The sequence below is a fragment of the Lithobates pipiens genome, unplaced genomic scaffold (genome assembly GCF_037356315.1).
Source record: "Lithobates pipiens isolate NorthernLeopardFrog02 unplaced genomic scaffold, aLitPip1_a1.2 Scaffold_18, whole genome shotgun sequence".
Taxonomy (NCBI): Eukaryota; Metazoa; Chordata; class Amphibia; order Anura; family Ranidae; genus Lithobates; species Lithobates pipiens.
Genome location: NW_027507758.1, coordinates 150439485 through 150462860, shown reverse-complemented (window position 1 = coordinate 150462860; position 23376 = coordinate 150439485). Strand labels below are relative to the sequence as shown.

At 43.3% G+C, this 23376-nt stretch overlaps 1 protein-coding gene across 3 annotated transcripts in view; it reads right to left on the bottom strand.

Annotated features, from left to right (window-relative positions):
• The window catches only part of ZDHHC14 (zDHHC palmitoyltransferase 14), a 141670-nt gene that overhangs the window by 69647 nt on the left and 48647 nt on the right, over positions 1–23376 (bottom strand). For all 3 annotated transcript variants that reach the window (XM_077486266.1, XM_077486267.1, XM_077486268.1), the window contains exons 4-5: positions 12147–12307; positions 10667–10825 (exon numbers count right to left, since the gene is read on the bottom strand). In XM_077486266.1, coding sequence (XP_077342392.1) covers positions 10667–10825; positions 12147–12307 — 320 coding nt within the window. The remainder of the gene's footprint in view (positions 1–10666; positions 10826–12146; positions 12308–23376) is intronic.

Genomic DNA, 23376 nt, shown 5'->3' with positions numbered 1-23376 from the left:
AACCCTAAAAGTAGACAAATGTTAATATTGAAAAAAAATTAAAATAAAGTACACATCATAGCCAAACTGCCCAAAGGTACGTATTGGTTTTAATATACAAATGCTTGACAGCAATTTTTAAAGACTGCATAAGTTTGGATATTAACCGCTTCCTGCCCGCCCTATAGCCGAATGCCGGCCTTAGGGCGGGCGGCTTCCCGTGCCTGGCCGTCCCTGGACGGCCTGGTGTTTACTTCCGCAATGCGCGCTGCCGCGGGAGCGCATCGCGGAAGTTCTGTGTTTGCCGTGTCCCCCGGGGACAGGCAAACACAGGTCGCTGTAAACGGCCAATCACAGCGGCCGTTTACAGCGTGATCGGCGTGTCCAATGGGAGATGATCTCATATGTAAACATATGAGATCATCTCTCAGCGCCGCTCTCCCTCCTCACACAGACAGCGTGTGAGAGGGGAGAGAAGAACGGCTGCAGCAGCCGTCAGTGTAAAAAAGTAAAAAAAAAAAAAAAAAAGTAAAAAAAAAAGTTTAATAAAAAGTGCCATCCTCCCCCAGAGCCATCCTCCCTCAGTGCCACCCCCCCCCCCAGTGCCACCCCCCCCCAGTGCCATGCCCCCCCCCAGTGCCATCCTGCCCCAGTGCCATCCTGCCCCAGTGCCATCCTGCCCCAGTGCCATCCGCCCCAGTGCCATCCTGCCCCAGTGCCATCCGCCCCAGTGCCATCCGCCCCAGTGCCATCCACCCCAGTGCAATCCACCCCACCCCAGTGCCACCTGCCCGCAGTGCTATCTGTCCCCAGTGCCACCTGTTGTCAGTGCCATTTGTCCCCAGTGCCATCTGTCATCAGTGCCACGTATAAGTGGCATCTGTCATCAGTGCCACGTGTTATTAGTGCCACATAGTGCCATCTGTCATCAGTGCCACGTATTAGTGCCATCTGTCATCAGTGCCACGTATCAGTGCCATTTGTCATCAGTGCCACCTGTCAGTGTCACGTGCCATCTGTTGTCAGTGTCACGTGTCATCAATGCCACTTATCAGTGCCATCTGTCATCAGTGTCACGTGTCATTGGTGCCACGTATTAGTGCCATCTGTCACCGGTGGCACGTATTAGTGCCACGTATTAGTGCCACATGTCATCAGTGCCACGTATTAGTGCCACGTGTCATCAGTGCCACATATTAGTGTCATCTGTCATCAGTGCCACGTGTCATCAGTGCCACGTATAAGTGTCATCATTGCCACGTATCAGTGCCATCTGTCATCAGTGTCACGTGTCATTGTCCTGGTATTTCAAAAGTGTAATAAGTAGTCAACAAGTTAGATGTGTAATTTATGCTCCTAGAACACGTGATGGCGCTCCCTGCATGTTGGGCCTCTCTATGTGGCCAGGCTGCGAAAAAGTCCCACACATGTGGTATTGAAATACTCAGGAGGAGTAGCAGAATTTTTTGGGGGGTGTCATTTGTGGTATACACATGCCACGTGAGAGAAATAACCTATTACAATGACAATTTTGTGGAGAAAAATAAAGAAAATGAAAAATCTTCATTTTGCAAAGAATTGTGGGAAAAAAAATGACAACATCAAAAAGCTCACCATGCCTCTTACTAAATACCTTGGAATGTCTACTTTCCAAAAAGGGGTCATTTGGGGGGTATTTGTACTTTCCTGACTTGTTTGGGTCACAAGAAGCGAGATAGGTCACCAGTACATCAGATGTGATCAATTTTGTGCGATTCGCACCACAGCTTGTAGACTCTCTAACTTTCACAAAGACCAAATAATATCCACTAATTTGGGTTATTTTTACCAAAGATATGTAGCAGTATAAATTGTGGCCAAAATTTATGAAGAAAAATTAATAATTTGCATAATTCTGTCACAGAAACAAAGAAATATGCGTTTTTTTTCAAAATTTTCGGTCTTTTTTCATTTATAGCGCAAAAAATAAAAACCCCAGAGGTGATCAAATACCACCAAAAGAAAGCTCTATTTGTGGGAAAAAAAGGACACAAAATTCATTTGGGTACAGTGTTGCATGACTGAGTAATTGTCATTCAAAGTGTGAGAGCACCGAAAGCTGAAAATTGGTCTGGGCAGGAAGGGTGTTTAAGTGCCCAGTAAGCAAGTGGTTAAAAAAAAAAAAAAAAAACACAAACACACACACACACACACACGCGCTCCCATCGCACACACCCCTTAAAAAGTGAATATATCAAAAAGGGGCTCATGCATTCGTTTCGCTAGCCCATCTAACATTTCCTGTGCATATAAGCTGTTGTGGGCCTAGGTAGGTGCCTCCATCTGAGCAATTAGTGCCTCTGTCACAAGCAGAGTATTTCAGAACTCGTCTCTTAAAATTCATAAAACAAATTGACTTTAGGAAAGCTTTGCTCATGAAGGGAAAACAGGTTCACTCGAATGCAGACCTCCGACACATACTTTCTATTCTTTTAGTCTCCCAACTCTGTTGTGCTGTGAGTAGTGAAAGCAAAGCTCCTGTGCGAGCTGCACATTCCTTGAATCCAAGCTCATACGGGGCCATGGTGCCCTTGTAACAGCACCGATTGTCCTAGAGCAGGGGGTCTCCCATTATAGCCCATTGTTAGTGTCAGTGAAGAGAAAAGTGGCCCAACAGACAGATAAAAAGTCAAACAAAAAGGCCTAAAGTTTGGAGACCCCTTTCCTAAACTATTATTTTGAGCAAGTCATATCCTCCTTCCCTGCATATATAGCTGGGACTGCTGTTTCACCCATTCCCAAGCCTGAGATAACAATAAGATGATTATTGCTGAACAAGGTTGACCATGGCTAAATCAGGATGCCATCACAGGTCTACAGGTCAGTCAAACCGTAGACACTCCCTAGCCCACAGATTTCAACTAAAGAATTACAACTCACTACTGTTCCAATGAGGCAAGACATCAGCAAAAGGTAAAAATAACAAGCCTCCAGATAAAGCCCATCGGGGGTCGGATAAAAAGCGTTCAATGTACGCCTAGCCATCTCCTCTATGATGTATCACGTTTGATGAAAGACATTTCCAGTTGCATAAGTGAGCTCTGAGTGAGGAATGGCCTACATACCAAGTGTACTGGAAAGGTCTTTAACTCTAAAAGACTAAGCTGATCTCCCAAATGTAGGGTAACACACTATCAGTGATCAAGAACTTTAAAAAAAAAAAAAGCCAATTATATAAAAAGCCGCTGCAGTATTTATTTTTTTAAACTAGCGTTTATATTCGACCACCACTTTGCGCTCCTCTTAATTGTGGGCATGTGAAGCCCACGAGTGTTTTCTTACGGGATAAGGGGCAGTTTAAGAGTTAAAAATGGCGCTTAACACCGCTTTGCATTGCCCCATTTCCTATTTGGAAAGAACGCAATGTTAACAGGCGGCAATGCCCACTGACTCCTGGGAGTGACGACACACATCTCCCAGGAGCCAAGGTGCCGCAGGATATGACGTACCTCGCCACAGCACCCTAGACAGGACTAAAGAAGAATACACACACCATAGAAACAAGGTAAACAAAGCTAGGAAAAACAAACGCCAAATGTTTTAACTTTCTGGATTGAACAAATTGATGCAAAGATGCAAATGTGGGTGGAATTGTGCTTTAAAATCCTATGGAACTTTCTTAAATATGGGCTCTTCAAGAGTATTAGACTGGTAATAGGGGTGCCAGCCACACTTTGAGATGGAGGTCCAGTAGGGTCAGAATTGCAATCTGTTGTAGATGGAGCCAAAGCGTGCGTGCAACCACTGCAAGCAGATTGCCATATTAATTGCGTACAAAGCAATAAAAAGTAATAGGTTAATATAAGTTGACATAAAACGTTTTGTGGACTTATACAGAGTTTCAGCCTCATGCTAAATAAAACTCAGAAGAGGACAACCCTATGATTGACAACCCCAGGATTGAAGTCACAGGTATCTGTCCCTTCTGGAGATACTGTGAATCGGCCCTAGCAACCATGGAGTATGTGTTGAGGTCACACGTTGCGGCAGGACTGTCTTTTGTGCAGTGGGCAAAACAAGAAAGGTCCAAAAGTGAGGCAAGGCAGCATGTACTCAACGCTCAACAGCTATTGCTGAAGAGTGGAGTAGATGACGAAGTCACTAAATGTTGGCAGTGGATCAAGACAGAACCGTTTATCCACAAAATGCTACAAGGTAGGAACACAAGGGGGAAATTGCTTTCAGGTTGGATGGCAGAAGTAGCACAGGAAAAGCACAGGCAACACGCTACCTAGCAGATGGCATCAGCGCTCAGATCCCTGAGCTCTAACCGTTACTGCAGTAAAATGATGGCAACAGGAAATAAAAAAAAAAAAAAATGAATGGTGCCCAACAGAACCAACTGTAGAGTAGCTCACAGATCTTCAGCCCAGCTGTCCTTAGCAAATATTTGAGTACTCCGAGTATGTCACCCCAGAGGCTGTACCATGGCTCTGGACCTGGAGAGCACTCAGAAGCACCATATCGCAGTGACCAAAGGCCACACCACATTTCAGTCCAGCAGAGTTCAGTTATGGTCTCCAAAGGGGTTGCCGAGGATTCTTCAACCTGGAAACCCTCTATGTAGAGAATAGCTCAAGCAGGGTTTTGAAGACATAAAAGTAACTGTGTAAAATCATATGTATGCAGTATCTTATTGAAGAAAAAAAGAAGGGATAGCAGTTGTTTTAAAGAAAATGTGAGGCAAAGATATCCAACCTCTTAGGACACTAGTAAGGTTGGAGGTGGGGTTATTTGGAGGTTGCCTTAACATTTTTGTATTCCAGCCCCCAAACCTTTGCAGGAACAGTAGAATCTAAATGTCTAAGAATTACATAATTCCTCAAAAAATATTTAGCATAAATACATTAACTGGTTAACTAAATAAAACCAGTGTTTGATTGGAATCTTATAGCTAGTAGCACAAGTCATTAACAGACAACCAGTCCTGACAAAAGTGCCGATTTATTTGTAAGCTAGCTTTAAATGGCTATTTTGGCTTATGTATGTTATGTAAGAGTCGGTCTGAGAAAAAAAATGGATTTTGATTTACCATATAATCCTTTTCTTGGGGTATATTAAGTGGCATAGGATGTATTCAGGTACATAGGGTTATGCAGCTGCCTTTCAGAAGATTGGACATTGGCAAACAGCTGTAAGGAGAGCCCAGTATGACCCCCTCCCAGTCCCATCAGGTCAAAATTTTAGTGGAAGCAAAAGTTGGAGTGGATCATAAGACTACCAGAAACTTTCACCCCCTTCCTACCCAGGCCAATTTTTTTGTTTATTAGGCTGTCACACTTTGAATGACATCTACTCATGCTGTATCCAATAAAACTTTTTTTTGATAGATGGTGCTTTCCTTTGTGGTATTTAATCGTTACTTTTTTTGCTGCTATATAAAATTTTTGCATACATTTAGACCAAAATTTATTCTATTTTCTTTTAATAATCCATGTGTATATTTTCTAGTCTGTCTAAGTTATAGTGTCTACAAGCTATGGTATATACATTTAAAATTTATGAATCCTAATGTACTGACTGCCCATCATTTGAGGCCCTAAAATGCGAGGACAGTACAAATAACACCCCCCCCCCCCCATATGACCAATTTTTAGAAAGCAGACAGTCCAAGGTATTTAGTCATGGTGAGTTTTTTAAAGTTTTAAATTTGTGGTCAAAATACATTTGGAAAAATTAAGAAACTAAATACTTTTCTCACAATGTTAACATTTTTAAAAGATATTTCACACACACACTTAGAAATACACCCCAAAACACATCCTGCTATGCCTCCAGAGTATGGGGATACCACAAGTGTGAGACTCTCAGCCTAGAAGGTCCTAAAATCCAAGGAGCATTGAAGAAGCATAAAAATTACAAATACATTACTCAACTCCCTGAATTACTAACATTTTTTGAAAGCCCTGGAGCACAAGGACTATAAAAACACCCACAAGTTAGCTTCATTTTGTAAAGCAAACACTTTCTAAAAAGGCATAGTAAATCTTTTGAAAATGTCATTTTACATTTTCAACACAAGTTTTTGGAAAATGTAGGAAATTATTTTTTTTTTTATTACACAAACATATTTTTAAAACACACATTAGCATATTTCAAATTACACCCCAAAACACATTCTTCTACTACCTTTAACAGCCTAGCCATATAGGGGGGGGGAAAAAATTCCAAGGAAGTTCTAGGGGCATAAATTGCACATCACATTTTTGGAGGCCCTGGAGGAAGAGGATTAGGCAACACTGCACAGGTGTGGCAGTGATCAGGGACAATACAATTGCGTGGCTTTTATCATCAAGGACACTGAGTGGGTGGTGGTGACTGACTGGTATGGCAGTGATTAGGGATACTGACTGGCAGCACTGGTCTGGTGACATTGGGCAGCGATCATAGATAATGGCTAATAACACCATTAAAACCACAAACCTCATGCAAAGGCAGAGGAGAGTCTGTTGGCCCTTAAAAGCTGCTCAGCCTAACATGCATAGCAAATGTGTGCTTGCATTTCTGAGATTGTTTAAAAAGTTGTCTTTCTGCAACCAGAACCTTACAGTATGTAGCCGTAAATATTTATTTTGCTTTGAGTGTGTGTTCACATGTGCATTTTTTAAATCATAGTCTCCATCATATTCATGTACTTCCTCCATCTTAAGTACCTGGTTGATCCAGACAGTCATCTTTTTGTTCTAAACTGACCACACAATGCACAGAAGGTGATCTGTGCTTGCGTGGTCAGTCCGCACCCTTTGCCGACCAGAGGTACAGGACACTGTACAGATACTCAGCATGTCTGTATTGGGAAGCTTGTTTAGCCACCACGTCCCCAACCAATAATAGTCTGCCTCTGGCACCCACCTTTCTTTCAATCACAGCTAGCCTCTTGAACACACCCCCACTCTAACAGCACATATCTTGCTTCAGGCTGAACAGACTAAAATACAGGCACACTGTCTGCACAGAGTGTCCTGTACCTCCATTCCCCACCATCAAGATGATCTGAAAGGTTACATGACAAAACTTTTTAACCTTGTAAAAAAGAATTTCTGAAACTAAACAAAATAGTTGAGGTGCTTGAATTGTTATAACTGTATTAGAAAGTGTCTAAAACATAGTATGTTCAATTACTTTCACTTCAAGCTGAAGTCCATTTAAAAAAAAGGGATGGTCATCCCCGACAGTGAATTTCTAGACTTTTTTTCCCTCCCCACTACCCCCTCTACCTTTCTCCACCCAGCTGACATTTATTTTTGCCTACTCTATACCAACCTAACCAAGTTGCTTAACCACTTCAATACTAGGCACTTTTGCCCCTTCCTGCCCAGGACAATTTTGAGCTTTCAGTGCTGTCGCACTTTGAATGACAATTGCGTGGTCATACAACACAGTACCCAAACTAAATTTTTCTATTCTATTTTTTCAAATTTTCTTCCCACAAAGAGCTTTATTTTGGTGGTATTTGATCACCTCTGCCGTTTTTATTTTTTGAAAAAAAAAAAAAAAAGTTTCTTCGTTTGTTATAAAATTTGGTTTTCTCCTTCACTGAGAGGCGCTGATGAGTTGGCACTGATAAGGCAGCACCGATTGACACTGATATGTAGAATTGATGGGCACTGATGGGCACTGACTGGGCACAGATTGGCAGCTTATGGGTACATTTGATGGGGGCTGTGCTGATAACCAGTGTGCCGATTATCGCTTTCGCCCTCCAATGCCATGGAGCCAAGCAGGGGCCCACGTTCCCCTCAGTCGGCAGCCAGACAACCACAGGAGGAGAGGACATGATAGTCTCCACCGCTACCGGCGGGTCCGGTAAGCGGTAAAGACCACTTTTATCTTAAAGAGAAACGCACGCTGTTGTGGCAGCTAGATGCTGCTATAACCCTGGTATTTAGCATCAAAGTGAATTATTTTCAATACTAACTGTACATATATACATACACAGACTTGACACAAAAATTCACACATCCACATATAAAAAGCAAAATTTGCCATTTACTTATTTCCACTGCACATGAATGGCTAACGGAGGGAATAGTCGCAGTTTAACGTGTGAACATTCTTACTTTTTTTTTTTTATAAATAAATTAGCTTCAGTCGCACTGATTTACTTAAGTCATAAAAGGCTGTTTATTTTGCAAAGTGAATTTTAGTAAAGAAGCTGTGCGAAACAAAATATCCAAACATACTGGAAAAACATTTTTTCCCATAATCCTTTACAAGAAGACTGGGTAATGAATTACGAGTGTTAAAAGTTTGGAATCACCATACGCTTCTCCATATCAACATGCACAAGCACTTTTACAGCTGTTGTAGCTGTGTCACCTTGTTGATCCGAAATGACACAGCTACAACACCCGGAAAGCAGGCGGTCATTTGTGATGGAAAAAGATCAAGCTAAGGTTGTCAAATACATTAATATTAATCATGCTTGTCTGTAAGGATGCTTGTCAGTTTTTCCATTGATAAACGTTTCGTGAACACAGCCCTTAACCTTCTCAAAGCGGAGAACGGGCAATTTCCTCGCCCTTGCAATTGTTTGCTTCGTATCCATGAAGATGTGGGTAGTGAGTAGGTGTTCCCGTGGGGTAGCGTTTGCGACTGGTCTCCGTAAAAGTGCTTTCCAGGAACCCTTGTGCATGTTGATACGGAGAACCAGATTGTATACCCGTATCCAAAGCCTCTGCACTTATCCACCAGATTTCATATCGCCCAGGTCTAGGCCCTCCAAAAACAGTTTGACGTTTGTGGGCAAGCATTCTGCTATAAAGTACCAGCAGGACAAACTTTAAACTGTTCAAGTGCAAGCACGTTGCGAGACGATTTATATGAAGTCACCCACAATTTGCACCAACCCTTGGCTTGTGCACCAGTGTTGCCCTGAAAAGCAGAATATAGCAAAGAGATGGAGGCCTCTAGTTGTGGAGCAAGTGCGACATCTAGGTCTCAAAGTCAGTTGAAGTCAAAGGGTTGTCATGATTCGTAGATAAGGATTCTAAGAAATTATAAAATGTGGACGATAACAGAATCACTGAGGTATTGGAACAAACAGATCCCCCAAGCAATTAAGAGCAGACCATCATGGGGCCCTATCTGTGCCACCACTGGAAGCTCAGATGGTTCTCTGTCCCCAGGGGAAACAGAGCAAGCGGGTGGGGTGTCAATTTAAGGTATCGAAGAAGGGGGCTTGTTACTTTTTTTTTTTTAGCAAGTAGAGAGATTTACTTTGGAGTACACTACTTTGAGGTGTCCGGCAATTTTTTCAGCACAAACTATAAATTCTGAACTGCTGCTCCTTATTACCCAAAACACAAGGTCCAACTCATTGGATTTCAAGCACTGGATGTAATTAGGTGATCACAGCTAGTAAAACCGGAATCTCCACCATACCATAACAAAGCAGAAACAAAATCGATAGTGCATTACAGGATGTAGGAAACACATTAATTTTGCATTCTATAAACGGAATTAGTTTTACTCAGTAATGTCCCTTGGAAATGAAGCAAACCAAACACTGTACTAGCGATAAGCAACCCCACCCAAGCCCCCCCCCATGCTCAAAAACGTATATTAGAAAAACAGTTGCACTTTTGAGGGAAAAACCAAAAACTTTGAGTACCTTTGTGCAACGATTGAAGTCAATTGTTAATTAGATATTGATGCTGCCATTTCAGATTTCATTGTAAAAATAGAGTTGACTGGCTGTTCCTTGCTCTCTCACTGCTTAAATTCTCTCTTTGTTCTTAAGTATGCAGATCAAGTAATCAAGAAAATTCTTAAGTCCTTATTTGCATATTTGAGCCAGGTCGCTGACTCAAAGATCTAAACAAGAGGGTCAGTATTACAACCAGGCCCACTAGAATTTTCATTGTAAAACATGTTTACTTAAAAGCAGTATTAGGCCTCATGTACACTGTTGCTGGTAAACGGATGTTCAGAGGCAGTTGGCTGCTTTTTCCAGCTGCCCCGAACGCATCCAATGTTATCTTATGTGTACATGTACACAGGTGTGTTTAATGTCGTTTTTAGGCAGTTGAGTTTAGAGGCCTTTTTTGGAAAGCAAAAAAATGAATTCAGATGCTGGGTTTAGAGGCATTTCAAGCATCAAACGCTCCTAAGCGTGGTAACTCACACTTAGGCGTGTTTCTTTTATGGCCGTTTTCCATTTTTGGCTATTTTGAAAAAGAAAAAAAAAAAATTCACAATTTTTTTCAAACGTTTCTAAAAATGCAAACACGGCAGACCATGTACACAGTCTCATTTACTGCCATTTTTCATGCAGTTGCGTTTAACGACGTTTCTTTGGAAGCAAAAATGAGTTTGGACGCCAAAGATTTCCACGTTTCAGACTTCCACGTTTGCAAGGCAAGCTAAATCGGAACCTTGCAGGTGATGCTTTTTTATTTTTATTTTTAAATAAACCCGGAGGGTCCTTCAGCTCTTTAAAAGCAGGAACATGGTTAATCACTTAGCCAGACTCCCCTTTACCATGGTAGAGTTATTATATATTATTTAGATGGGTAGAGAAGAAGTTCAGGGAGTAGGGTAACATTTTCTATATTTTAGAAAGCCCCTTTAAAAATAAGGCAATGTTAGTACAGTAAACAAATATTAATTTTCACCATATATTAAAGACTCCAACAGTAAAACTTACCAACACAGTTATCACACAGGCTGCAGTGCGAGGCACGCGGTGGGCGGAAGATTTTGCAGGTAAAACAATATTTCAGTTTCACCGTTTGTCCATTGATAACTACCTCTTTCGTTCGGGGAGGAGGCCGATAACCGCCTGAAGTGGACCCATTTGCAACCTCTATGTAAATAACATAATTAATGTTTGTACACTAAACAGATACGTGGCATTACAAGGATCCAATCATTAATAAAATATTATGCCTAAGAAAACATAAGAGTAGAAGTTAGGTGTTCCTTTTTTTGGTATATTAAAGCAGATGTTACAATAAAATGAAAAAAGTAGACTCATTCATTAGTGCCCAACTTTTTTTTCTTTTAAGGCCTGCTTCACACTGCTTGGCTGAGGCGTGCCTTTCCATTAGGTCATGCGTTTTTGGCACATTTTCCGAAAGTGCACCAAAGATGCAGCACGTAGGACTTTTGGTGCACTTTTAGAAATTGGGCCAATACAAACGACCCAATATAATGTCAATGGGACCCCAGCTAAAATGCGCAAAAATACACATACACCCTCGCTGCAGCAGTGTGAAGCCGGCCTAAGATTCTTCTATTTAAGATGCCGGGTGGGGCAGTAATGAATAAGCAGACCTTGCATTTTGAGGCCAGGTCTGATAGAGATTACAGAATATTTTATTATAATAAATATATATATTAAATAATACTTTTTTGTACAGGTAAGAAAATGTGCATCAATTCTAGGGAGCCTGTAAAGCATTGCACCCATGATTAGATCACAGGTGCAATGTCAGGATCTTGCCGATTGTCAGTACAGCTGTCTGCCCGTCCCTCCCATACAGGGAGAGAGTTACTGAAGTCCAGGAAAACCAATGAACTAAAAAAGTGCTCACAAGCTCTTCACAGTTCACTCAGAACTACAAGCCATTAAAGGATGATGGTAGTTGTAGTCGATTCATTCACACAGAACTCTAAAAGAATGCAGCCATGTGGGTGGAGCCTTCCCAGGACACGTGGGTTTTCAAATTGTGACAGCGGGTGTGGGGAGAAGGTTCCCCGCCCGCTGACACAAGGGGGAGTTGGAAAATTTGAGTGCTGAGGTGGTGGATACTGAACATGTAACACCCTAAATATGGGTGTAACATTAACATGTACAGAAAGGTAAACTTATCCTTTAACAAAATACACTTAAAGAAAACCTGCAGTGGTAGAAATATTGGGCTGCAATTTGCTGACTTTTTTTCTCAAGAAAAAAAAAAAAAAAAAAAAAAAAAAAAAGGTACTACTGATGATTTCTGGCTTTAATACTTCAAGGGTCTCAGCCCAGGAACGACTGAAGCAAACTGAGACCAAAGTGAAATCAAAACCCTTGATATGCATACTTGTTCATGGTCTGTGACAGCATGTGTGTTTCAACTTGACACAGGTTCTTTCTAAATAAAATAAAAAAAAGTTTGTCATTTTTTTTTTAGGACACCATTTACCTATTTGTCTTTCCAAATCTGCAGCTTCATCTGGAGTGGCACGAGGAAGAACACCTGGGTCACTAAAGCTGGTTCTCAGTAAAGTCCCCATTACAAAAAATACAAGAATTCCACCTATCACAGGAATCGCAGGCGTAATATTCACAGCCAAATATGGACAACTGAAAAGAACAAGAAATATATGTAAATATAATGTGATACTTTAGTGGGAAGTAATACATTACTGAGACCTTGTCAGTGGTGTGCATGCTGAAGCTTGAACACGTGATATAAATGGGCAATGTACCACTTGGGTATCCATCTGTTTTTACCCTTTCAGTAACCCTGGTTTTATAAATTTTTTTGTTTTGAGACACTTCCGACACTTACAGGAGGGTCATGGATTCCTTGACCCTACACAGCCTGCAGCTTCAGTCCCCCACTCTGATGTCACCAGGGCTTCAGCACCTGAATGGGTGGGCAAGTCTGCACGGGAGTAAGCAAAGTCTGTTATCTACTTTGTTCACCACCACCCCTGCAAGGTAGGGGTGTAAACATTAGAACTAATAGTACTGGATTGTCTACACCCGTCATGCAGGGCAGTGCTTTGCAAAGAAGATGGAAGCCTTGGAGTGTTTCAAAGCAATCTAGGATTTGCATTCTGTTGCTAAAGTCTTGGTGAAGTTGGTGGGGGGGGGGGGGGTCCAGAGAGCCTCCAAACACTTCTGATAGTATCAGAGGCGATTAAAAATTCAAGTTAGACTTACTGGTAACTCGTTTTCCATAAACCTTTCAGGAAAGCACCTGAAAGATTGTGACTTCACCCACTGGACCATAGGAAACACCTTCCACCATATCTTTAAAGGCAGGCAACTCCCTACCACACATCAGTTGTAGAAGAGAACCTCCGGCCCCAGCTGAAAACAGGTTAGTCACAGCATAGTAAATAGAAACTAATATGGTGGGTCATTGCTGTCCTGAGACTTATGGAAAACAAGTTACCGGTAAGTCCAACTTGAATTTTCCCAAAGAGTCTTTCAGGATAGCACCTGAGAGGATAACAGACTTACCACCTTAGGGTGAGACAACAGCCCGCAGGACCTTCCTGCCAAATGCCTGATTGCTGGCAGAAGGAGTTCCAGCCTGTAATGTCACAAAAAGTGTGAAAACGACCACATTGCTGCCTTGCAAATTTTTTTCAGGGGTGGCACCAGCTTTCTGCCCAAGTGGCCACAAGCGCTCTGGTTGAGTGTGCAAGAATTCCAGCTGGCGGAGACAAAACTGCATGCGAGTATGCCTCCAGGATGGATAATTTCAGCTATCTGTCTAATGATCCTTTAAAAGCCTGGCAACCTTTCTTGTTGCTCGAAAAAAGGACAAATAACGAATCTGTACGTCTAAAGTGCTTTGTTATTTCTAGGGAACATAATATATGATTGACATCCAACATATGAAAAAAAAAAAAAAAAAGTCGCCTTCTCCCCTGATGGGTTAGCACAGAAGGTTGGAAGCACAACGTCCCATGAACGATTATGCACTGAGGCTACCTTAGGACAGACCCAAAATTCTTCTCAAGGATAACTATCCAGAAACACAGATAATGTTCCCTAATTAACAGAGCTTATAGCTCACTGATCAGGAACACCGCTTTGAGAGTGAGACCTTTGAGTGATGCTGCATCCAGAGGTTCAAATTTACTTTTTGCTAGGGATTGCAGGATTAACAGGTCCCATTTTGGGAAACCCTTAACTGGCGCTGGCCTTGATTTTGATTGTAAGCTTTAAAAAAAAAAAAAAAAAAAAAAAAAAAAAAATTTGTATAATATATATACACATACATACATACATACCATACATACAACCTCTATATCAGCAGAGTTCCCTTAAAAAAAAAAAACTGCTAGTGCAACAACCTGTACCTTCAAGGTACTGACTGGTAGTCCCTTATCTGCCCCATCCTGTAAAAAATCCAAGATGGAAGCAAGGCTCCTTGGGTCTTGGGTAGATGAACTGCACCATGAGTTATAGACCTTCCAGCCCTTAGCATAGATGGCTGTTATTTTCCTACTTGATAGCAATGTTGCAACCAGACCATCTGAGAACCCCTTACCCTTTTAGGAGCTGCTCTTCAGATACCATGCTGCAAGCGACAGCCTTACCACTTCTGGGTGATTTACTGGACCTTGAATTAATACTGACAGAGGTAGATGCCAACAGGGTTTGGTCACCATCCCAAGAATGGTCGAGAACCCGGCCCCTGTTGGCCAAAATGGAGTAATATGAATAACTGGTACGCCTTCCCGTTGGATCTTCTTTAATACCAGTGGGATTAGCTGGAATAGGGTGAAAGTGTAGCAAAGGTGAAATCTCCATGGATGGACCAGGGCATCTGTCCCTAGCGAACCGTCAAGAGAAAAGTAACGAGGCACCTGTGCATTCTCCTTCAAAGCAAACAGGTCCACCTCTCTGTCCCCACATCCTGGAAATTATTGAAGACCTCTGGATTCAGAGACCACTCTGCCTCCTGAATGAGGTACCTACTTAGGAAATCCGCCACTCTGTTCAGGGTCTCCTTTAGGTGGATTGCCAATAAGGATAGTAAACGTTTCTATGTACATACACAAATCTCTGTTTCCAGTTCTTCCAAGGACCTGCTCCTTGTGCCCCCGTCTGTTTAGATAAGCCACAGCCATGGCATTGTCTGTCAACACTTGTACATGGGGATTCTGGAGAACTTGTGTGAATATCACTAGAGATAAAACAAATCGCCTTCAACCCTCTCCAATTTGAGGACGTTATCAATTCCTTCTTGGATGAACTTCCCTGGGTGAAATTTTCCTCTAGGTGGGCCCCCCATCCCCAAGAGCTGGCATCAGTCTTCTTTCGACTGGGAAGACCCAAGCCAGGCCCCTTGATAGGATCTCCTGATTCATCCACCACCACAGTGACCTTCTCACCTTGGCTGGAATCTTCACCTTCGTTTCCAGGGAACTTAAACTGTGATCCCATTTCCTAAGGAGAAAGGCTTGTAGACTCCTGAAGTGTAATCTAGCCCACTGAATAGCCGGCATTGTTGAGCTTAGGACCCCTAATGCTGACATCATTTGCCTTATTGTTACCAATTGGTTGATCTGCAGCATAGCAGCTGTGCACTGAACCTTGTCCTTTTCTTGTGGGAGAAAATGTCTGTTCTATCAAATTGATTCCATAGTCCAGAAACCAAACCTCCTGGGACGAGAATAAAATCCCTGTTGCCACTCTCCTGGTGGCACTTGGACCACTACATCCTGCTGCATCAGCTCCTAATAAGGACTTCATGGCCAGGGCTTTCACTGGATCCTTTGGGGTATTTGTCACAAAAAATCTTCTTGGGGGAAGATTCCGTAAACCCTATTGCATCTATAGCCTTGAGAAAGTTGTCAGGATGAACTGATTTGACGTTATGCCTGACCACTGCGGAAGGAAACTTTGCAGCCTTCTGCCCACCCCCAGGGTCAAGTCACTGGGATTTTTCAGTTTGCGCAGCAGGATCGAAAAAGGATTCCGCACTTGCCTTTAGATTTTTGCGCGGACCAATTCTTCCTCCTCCCCTGGGACTTGTTGTCCTGGTCCTGAGCGCTTTGAGGTCAAAAGAGGCGCTTCGGGCTGTTTCTTCTTCTTTACTGGGAAGGATTTCTTCCTATCGGCTGTCCTGTGCAGGATGGTATTCTAGATCAAGACCAAAGAGAAGGTCACCCAAAAAGGGAATCCCACAGAGCTTACTCTGATGCCACATCACCTGGCCAAGTCTTCAGCCACAATTTGATGAATTTGTTAGGGCTTCTGAACTAGCCGACATAATTGCCTCAGCTGAAGCATCCGCCATATAGGCTACTGCGAAGGCCAAGGTAGTAAAAGAATCCAAAATTTCCTGTTTGGGTGAATCTGCTAAAAACATGAGCTTTTAGCTGGTTAACCCAATATTCCAGGTTTGTAGCTGCACATGTCATAGCCATGGCTGCCTTTAAATTGCTCATGATTGATAAGATCTCTTGAGCAAAAGATCCATTTGCTTGTCCATTGGATCCCTAAAGCCCCATACACACTATCAGATTGTCGGCTAATTTTTTCCATCAGATTTACCAAAACCATATAATATGAGGTCAAACCTTAGGGGTTTCAATGTGTATGCAATCAGGCAGGCCCTTGTACTACATGGTTTTGGTAAACCTGAAGGAAAAAAAAAAAATCAGCAGACAATCTGATAGTGTGTATGGGGCTTTAGGCACCCCATGTTTTCAAAGGCTAGGTCGGTGGACCTGGAAACCTGGGAGAAAGCAGCGTCGAGCTTAAGGACCTTGTTCCATACTGCAGAGGGGTCTTCCGCCAAAGGAAAGTGCCTCTTGTGGACTATCGAGAAAAGTTCTCTGGGTCTTACCATTCCTTCTTTATGGAATCCGAGATGACAGAGTGCAGCGGAAACGGTCGCCCCTTAGGCTCACTTAGACCTGCGTACATAGTCATGTAGTGCAAGTTCCTTTTTCTCTTCCCTTAGGCCAAGAGCAACATGAGACCCTCAACTTCCTCCAGGGATAGCTTAAACTTGGAGGGGACCACTTCTGCCCCTTCAACCTCCTCTTCCGAACTGTCATTGGAAGGTGCAGGGGAGTGTTTTTCCCTGGTAGACAGACCCTCAGACAGTTTCTACCACCAGGATAGAAAGTGAACCTTGGGAGGACTCTCATGTGAAGGGCCGACTCTCAGCAGATTAACAAATGAGTTACGGAATGATTGAATCGTGGAATAAAGCTTTTTTTTTTTTTTTTTTTACAGAGGCAACCAAGTCATCACACATGGAAGCAGATTCCCCTTTTACTAAATAAGCAATATAAAGTACTGCATAGGGCTTTTTTCCAATTTTCTCCCATCTTGTCCTTGCATGATGGGCATTTCTTTTTTCCCCAGGTCAGAGCTTTTGGCCTGAGAGAGAAGATACAAAAAAAACAGGGGACCCTTGGTGAGACCCAGTCTCTGCCTGTGGACCACCCGATAAGGTGCACTAAGAGGGGCAGAAACACAGCCTCCAGTGCCCAGACAGGTCCCCAGGGGAAAAAAAAAAAAGACGACCGGAACCCCAGGAAAGGAAACGGGCAGACTTTAACTGCGGCAGATGCCATGTCCTCCATACCGGGTGTGCAGCGTTCCACTTGTGGCTTCACACACTGTTTCCGAACTCCCATAGTGCCGCTGCACCAGACCGGAAAGAGGTGCCAGCTCCTGCCCTGCCTCCTTCCCCTGCACCCGGCTGTCGGAAATTACATCAGGCGCAGGAGCAGCGACTGGCTCAAAAGGAGCGTCACTTCTGGCATGGCCAAAACTGTACACAGCCTCTGCCAAAATGGTGGCGGAGGACATGCAGCCGGAAGCCTGGAGCAGGGTCATCGGAAAAAGATGAGCCCGTCCTTACTGCTGCAGAGACCCTGATAAGGAGGGAGGATCTGGGATCTTAGAAATAAGGAGGAAAAAAAAAAAAAAGTGAGGAAACCCCCTGGATCTCCGGACCGCCCTAAGAGATCATGGCTCCCCCACCAAAGATGTTCCCTCCAGGCTGGAGGAAACAACAACTGATGTGGGGATCAGAAGATCTAGAAGGAAGGAAATGTTTCCTATGGTCCAGTGGGTGGAGTCACGATCTCAGCTGCTGTGCTGAAAGACGCTTTGGGAAAAATAAAGACGAGATAAATCACTACAGTAATACAGTAAGTGCTACATGCATGTTACTACACAGACTACATTGTGCACAGTAGCGAACAGGTCTAATTTGAAAAATAAGATAACTTTGTATTTACTGTAACTGTATATGACAGTACAAAGTTTAAATACATATCCTCCTAAAACTATAATCATAGAACAAAACATGAAAAGGTATATGAGCACAAAGACTTATGACATTTTGACAATGACAACTGCACAGATACAGAGGCACAGCAGAGATTAGCAAGTCTGTATAAATAGATCGATATGAAGCCATAAACAAGTCTATAAACGCATATTGCAGATATATGCATGCACACAAAATACATGTTGGGAACTGTTTTAATGTAAAAAACAATTGGCATGTTTGCCCACATGAAAACAAAAAAGCAGCAGCACTAAATAGCTGCGTTACACACTAATCTGGAATTAAAGCAGTATTAAACTTAAAATGTAACATATTGCAGCGTAGCAATTAGATGCGCTGCATTTGTTTTCCTTTTAGGCTCCCCCCCCCTCTCGGTTTTCAATGGGGATCTGGCCAGTAACATACCTCTTGTATTAAGTCTGCCCTCACTCTGGATGAATGAGCACAGGCTGCATATTTGGACAGCAGAATCATCAGTCTGAGGGGGAGGGGATCGTAAGAAGTACTAACAGATTTAGATGCACAAAAAAAATAAAAAAATTCAAACCAAACCCCAACTAATACTTTATATGCAATTACAGCATAGTTATCTTTTTGGGATAAAAGTTTTACGGAAATAAAAGCAACTGAACCAACCAAACACTTACTGGCCAGATCACCAAATGAAAACAGAAGAAAGCAAGCCTTAAAAAGAAATGAATGCAGCCATCACATCTGCAATATAATAAAGGTTTGCTTTTGGGGATTATTCCCACTTAATGTGCATAATATGCTCAGATTGTGTCATCTTCTGACTTCTAATTTGCAATTTAACAGCAAGTCCTTTTATCAATAGTATTTTATCATCACATGAAATACAACATATTACAAAACAATATACTAGGGCTGAAACTAACGATTATTTTGATAATCGATTCGTTGGCCGATTGTTTCGATTAATCGAATAACCTTATAAAAAGTGTGGTGTATCATTTAGTTAAAATGTAAAGTATATACAAAACATAAAATTTAAAAAAAGGCAGTTTATTCTCAAGTCTCTCTACAATGGCAAATATAACCAACTATATGGTTATGGAGCAAAATATCTAATCCACTCTGAGAATAACAGATAGAAGAGATATACAGTATATACTATTAGAGGTTGAATCTGTTAAATAGACTCCGATCAAATTTTTTTATTTAACCACTTCCCACCCGGCCACTGCATATATATATGGCCAGGTAGGTGCTCTTTCCTTCTGAGTGGACGTTCAGGAACGTTCCTCACGCGGGCTCACGCAGCAGAGCGATCCCGATGTGCTTGTGTCACCCGGACACGGTGCATCTCAGATTGGCAGGAGGGCTCTGCGATTGGCCCTTCACATGACAGCCGTGTCCATTCACAGCCATCATGCAATGTAAACAGAGAGCCAGTTGCTAGGCGATCGGCTCTCCTCACAGATTAGTTGTCGGTGAGGAGAGCGGATCGCTGCAGCCGGCTGGTGATTCGGGTGTATGAGCTTTTTACACACTGATCCCCAGCATAGTAACACAGTGTAAACCACTATGCCCAAAACACATTCCCGAAACACACACACGTCCCCAAAAACACGTGTTCCCCACATATGTCCCAGTAAAATCACATGTCCCAATGATTGTCTGCACACATGTCCGTTATCTGTACATGATCTAGAGCTAGGTGATTTTCTCCAAAAAAAATAATAAAACCACCTCTATTCACGATTCGGCCTAGTATGCAGCGTGCGGCCTCGCGGACAAGGCTGAAGCCGCGGTCTCCCCTAACAACTCCTGCCCACAGCACCTCCGGACCGGTGCGATGCCAGCTGTGTGTTATGGCGAGGGAGCTCGCTGTACTAACATCACATGCACGATTAAGTGTTAAGAATTTCTATTGTGATTTTTTTTCCTCATTGCGATCTTGACAAAGTATTTCCCAATTCTTTCTATGCAGAGAATTCTCTCTGCTCAAGCCAAAAGCCACAAAAAAAAACAAAAATAAAAAAAAGGGGGCATTCTGCCAAGAATCACAACATTCTTTAGCAATGGAACTGAAGTAGAAACATTGTGACAATTTGTCCTTTAGAGCAAAGGAATACACTTTGGTGTGTAAATGAGGGAAGTTCAAACACTAAACCTTTTCCTGACATTTGTTGGTTTCAAGTTAAAATAATTTTTTTTTGCTAGAACATTACTTAGAACCCTCAAATATGCAAGTTGTTTCCATCAATTATTCCCCGCCCAAATCATCCCTCCTTCATGTTTTACCATACTCACACTGGTTTCTTCATGGGACATGTCATCTCATTGTTCAATTTAGTCTCTTGCAATTAGTGCCTCCACCTTAATCCAACTATATCATTTATCAAAACTGTTCCCATCTACTGCTTCTCCTATTTTGTTGTCCAAATACCTCCTTTACCTGAGTGGAGTTAAAGCATAAAAAAGGCAAAACTTTTAAGTTTTGGATAGTGGGGAGAAATGAGAAAACCTGTCAGGTTTGTATTGCTGTCTTTGCCCCTGTTAAGGATACTCACCTCCCGTTTTGTTCCGTTTACCATTATCACCAAGAGTAAAAGTGAGCGAAAACCCCAACATTTTGGAGTTGTCACCAGAACAGGAATACAAGCAGTTCGAGTTACGAACATCTGACTTACACAGATTTCTGCTCACTGCCACCTCATGTCCAGCAGACCTGTCAGCAATCCAAGATCACTGCATGGCCAAAAGCGACCGGAACTTGTGGAACTGGGGAGAAGCTTATTATAATCCTGGCTAGGTCTTGTTTATGGGCTGAAGTTGTACATTGTGGGCACTAAGGCCATTATGTGGTGCCCACTATTGGGCATATACCCTAGTTTCCACCTGTAACTTACTGTGCTTTTTACAGTTGGTCAATAAAAAGCCTTTGTAATTAATGCTGCTTGGTCCTGAATGCAACTGTTTCTTTTAGTCTGGTGTCCTCACTGAAACGTTATCGCCAATCCTTGTTTCCACAAAAACCTAAAATTTTCAAAATCCAATTGTAGCAGGGACAAAAAGTGAGGTGAAAAACTTCTGAACAGGAGCAGACAGCAAAACATTACAGGGGTATCAACCCTTCCCTATGCTATAGGAAACAAACTTTTTTTGGCTGGGGTTTCACTTAACCAGTTCAGCAGTAAACCTTAAATTACAACTACTACTGCAACCGTCAACCATGCAGGTTTAGTTTGACCGGCTCCCAGCTTGAAAGGGGAGAGCAATGGGGGACCAAAGCTAATCCATGCCTCGATCTCGCATGCCAACAGTGAAACCGGAAGTGATGTCACTTCCAACTTCAGATCCACCATTTTCTGGGCAGTACAGCTAGGGGACACATCTAACCAAGCTGATCTGTGCTTGCTTAGATGTGAAGGGCAGGGAAAACATTGGGGTCTGTTAGACCAGTGTTTCTCAACCTTTTTTCAGTGGAGGTACACCATTCTAAAATGTAAAAAACTATTCTAATAGCGTTGCATCCACAGGTAGGCCGCATCCACAGGTAGGCCACCCAACGTTGGTGGTGGTTTATTCTACCAAAGCAACACTCTTGCACACTGGTATGGACTAGTATCCCAAGGTTTCTCTTTTCCCTTGATTTCTCTCCAGTCATCCCAGTGTTAAGAGAGCGGGTCAAGCAAGGGTGGTGCGAAGGCAACAGACATCCTTGTTAAAGTGGTTGTAAACTCTCCCCTACAACTTTGTCCCATGTAAATCAGCATAAAAACCCTAATGAACACTGCATGTAGACATCTCCTTACTTGCTTAGTATTGTTGTAATCTTTTTTTGTTCTTTAGAATGGACATCACTGAGCATGCCCAGATCTCCCCTGATTTACGGCACACTATATGCTTGTCTGTTATCAGGACTTCCTACGGCACACTACTGATATCCCAGGAGACTTCATAATCACTCAGAGCTTCCTCCTGCACCCCATGTGACATCACATGCAGTGTAAACCTGGCCATAACTGCAGTCTTATCAGTTTCAGCTGATGAGACTCACACAGGCAAACAGACAATCGGCACAAGTAAATACTATGAAATAAAAACAAGTCTGTTATGAACAGGGAAGCAGGGTTGCCATAGAAACGTTAGATTGAGAAGGAGGCTTAGTTAACAGTACAGGAAATGCTAAATGTAAGGGTGGAAATACACTCCACCGTGGACTCAGAAAACAATACTTGGCGCTGCCTAACCCCTGGAAACAAGTTTTTTAAAGTTTCTTTAACCACTTGAGATCCGCGCTATAGTAAAATGACGTGTATAGCGCGGATCTCAATTTCCGGGACTACGTCTATTGACGTAGTCCCCTTTAAGAGTTCCCCGCGCGCTCCCGGGAGCGCGCATCGGGGAAAATCTGTGTTGGCCGTGTCCGCTGGACACAGCCAATCACAGATCGCTGTAAACGGCCAATCACAGCGGCCGTTTACAGCGCGATCGCCTCCTCCAATGGGTGATGATCTCAAATGTAAACAAATGAGATCATCACCCATTGCCGAACGTGTCTCCTCACACAGCGATAGCGTGTGAGGAGACCGAAGGTGCTTGTGAGTTAAAAAAGACAGTAAAGTGATAAAAAAACCCACCTGTGCCCAGATCTACCCTGCCAGTGCCCATATCTACCCTGCCAGTGCCCTGCCAGTGCTCAGATCTACCCTGCCAGTGCCCACCTGTGGCCACCTGTGCCCACCTGTGGCCACCTGTGCACCACCTGTGCCCACCTGTGCCCACCTGTGCACCGCCAGTGCCCACCTGTGCACCGCCAGTACTCCATCTGTGCACCACCAGTGCCCGCCAGTGCCCATCTGTACCCATCTGTGCCCATCTGTGCCTCAGCAGTGCCCATCTGTGCCGCCTAAGCAGTGCCCATCTGTGCCGCCTCAGCAGTGCCCATCTGTGCCGCCTAAGCAGTGCCCATCTGTGCCGCCTAAGCAGTGCCCATCTGTGCCCATCTGCTGCCTTATCAGTGCACATCCGTGCAATAGATCAGTGCACATCTGTGCCGACCTATCAGTGCCCATCTGCCGACTCAGCAGTGCCCATCTGTGCCGATTCAGCAGTGCCCATCTCTGCCGCCTCAGCAGTGCCCATCTGCCGCCTCAGCAGTGCCCATCTGCCGCCTCAGCAGTGCCCATCTGCCACCTCAGCAGTGCACATCCGTGCAATAAATCAGTGCACATCCGTGCAATAAATCAGTGCACATCTGTGCCGACCCATCAGTGCCCATCTGCCGCCTCAGCAGTGCCCATCTGTGCCGCCTCAGCAGTGCCCATCTGTGCCGCCTCAGCAGTGCCCATCTGTGCCGCCTCAGCAGTGCCCATCTGCCGCCTCAGCAGTGCCCATCTGCCGC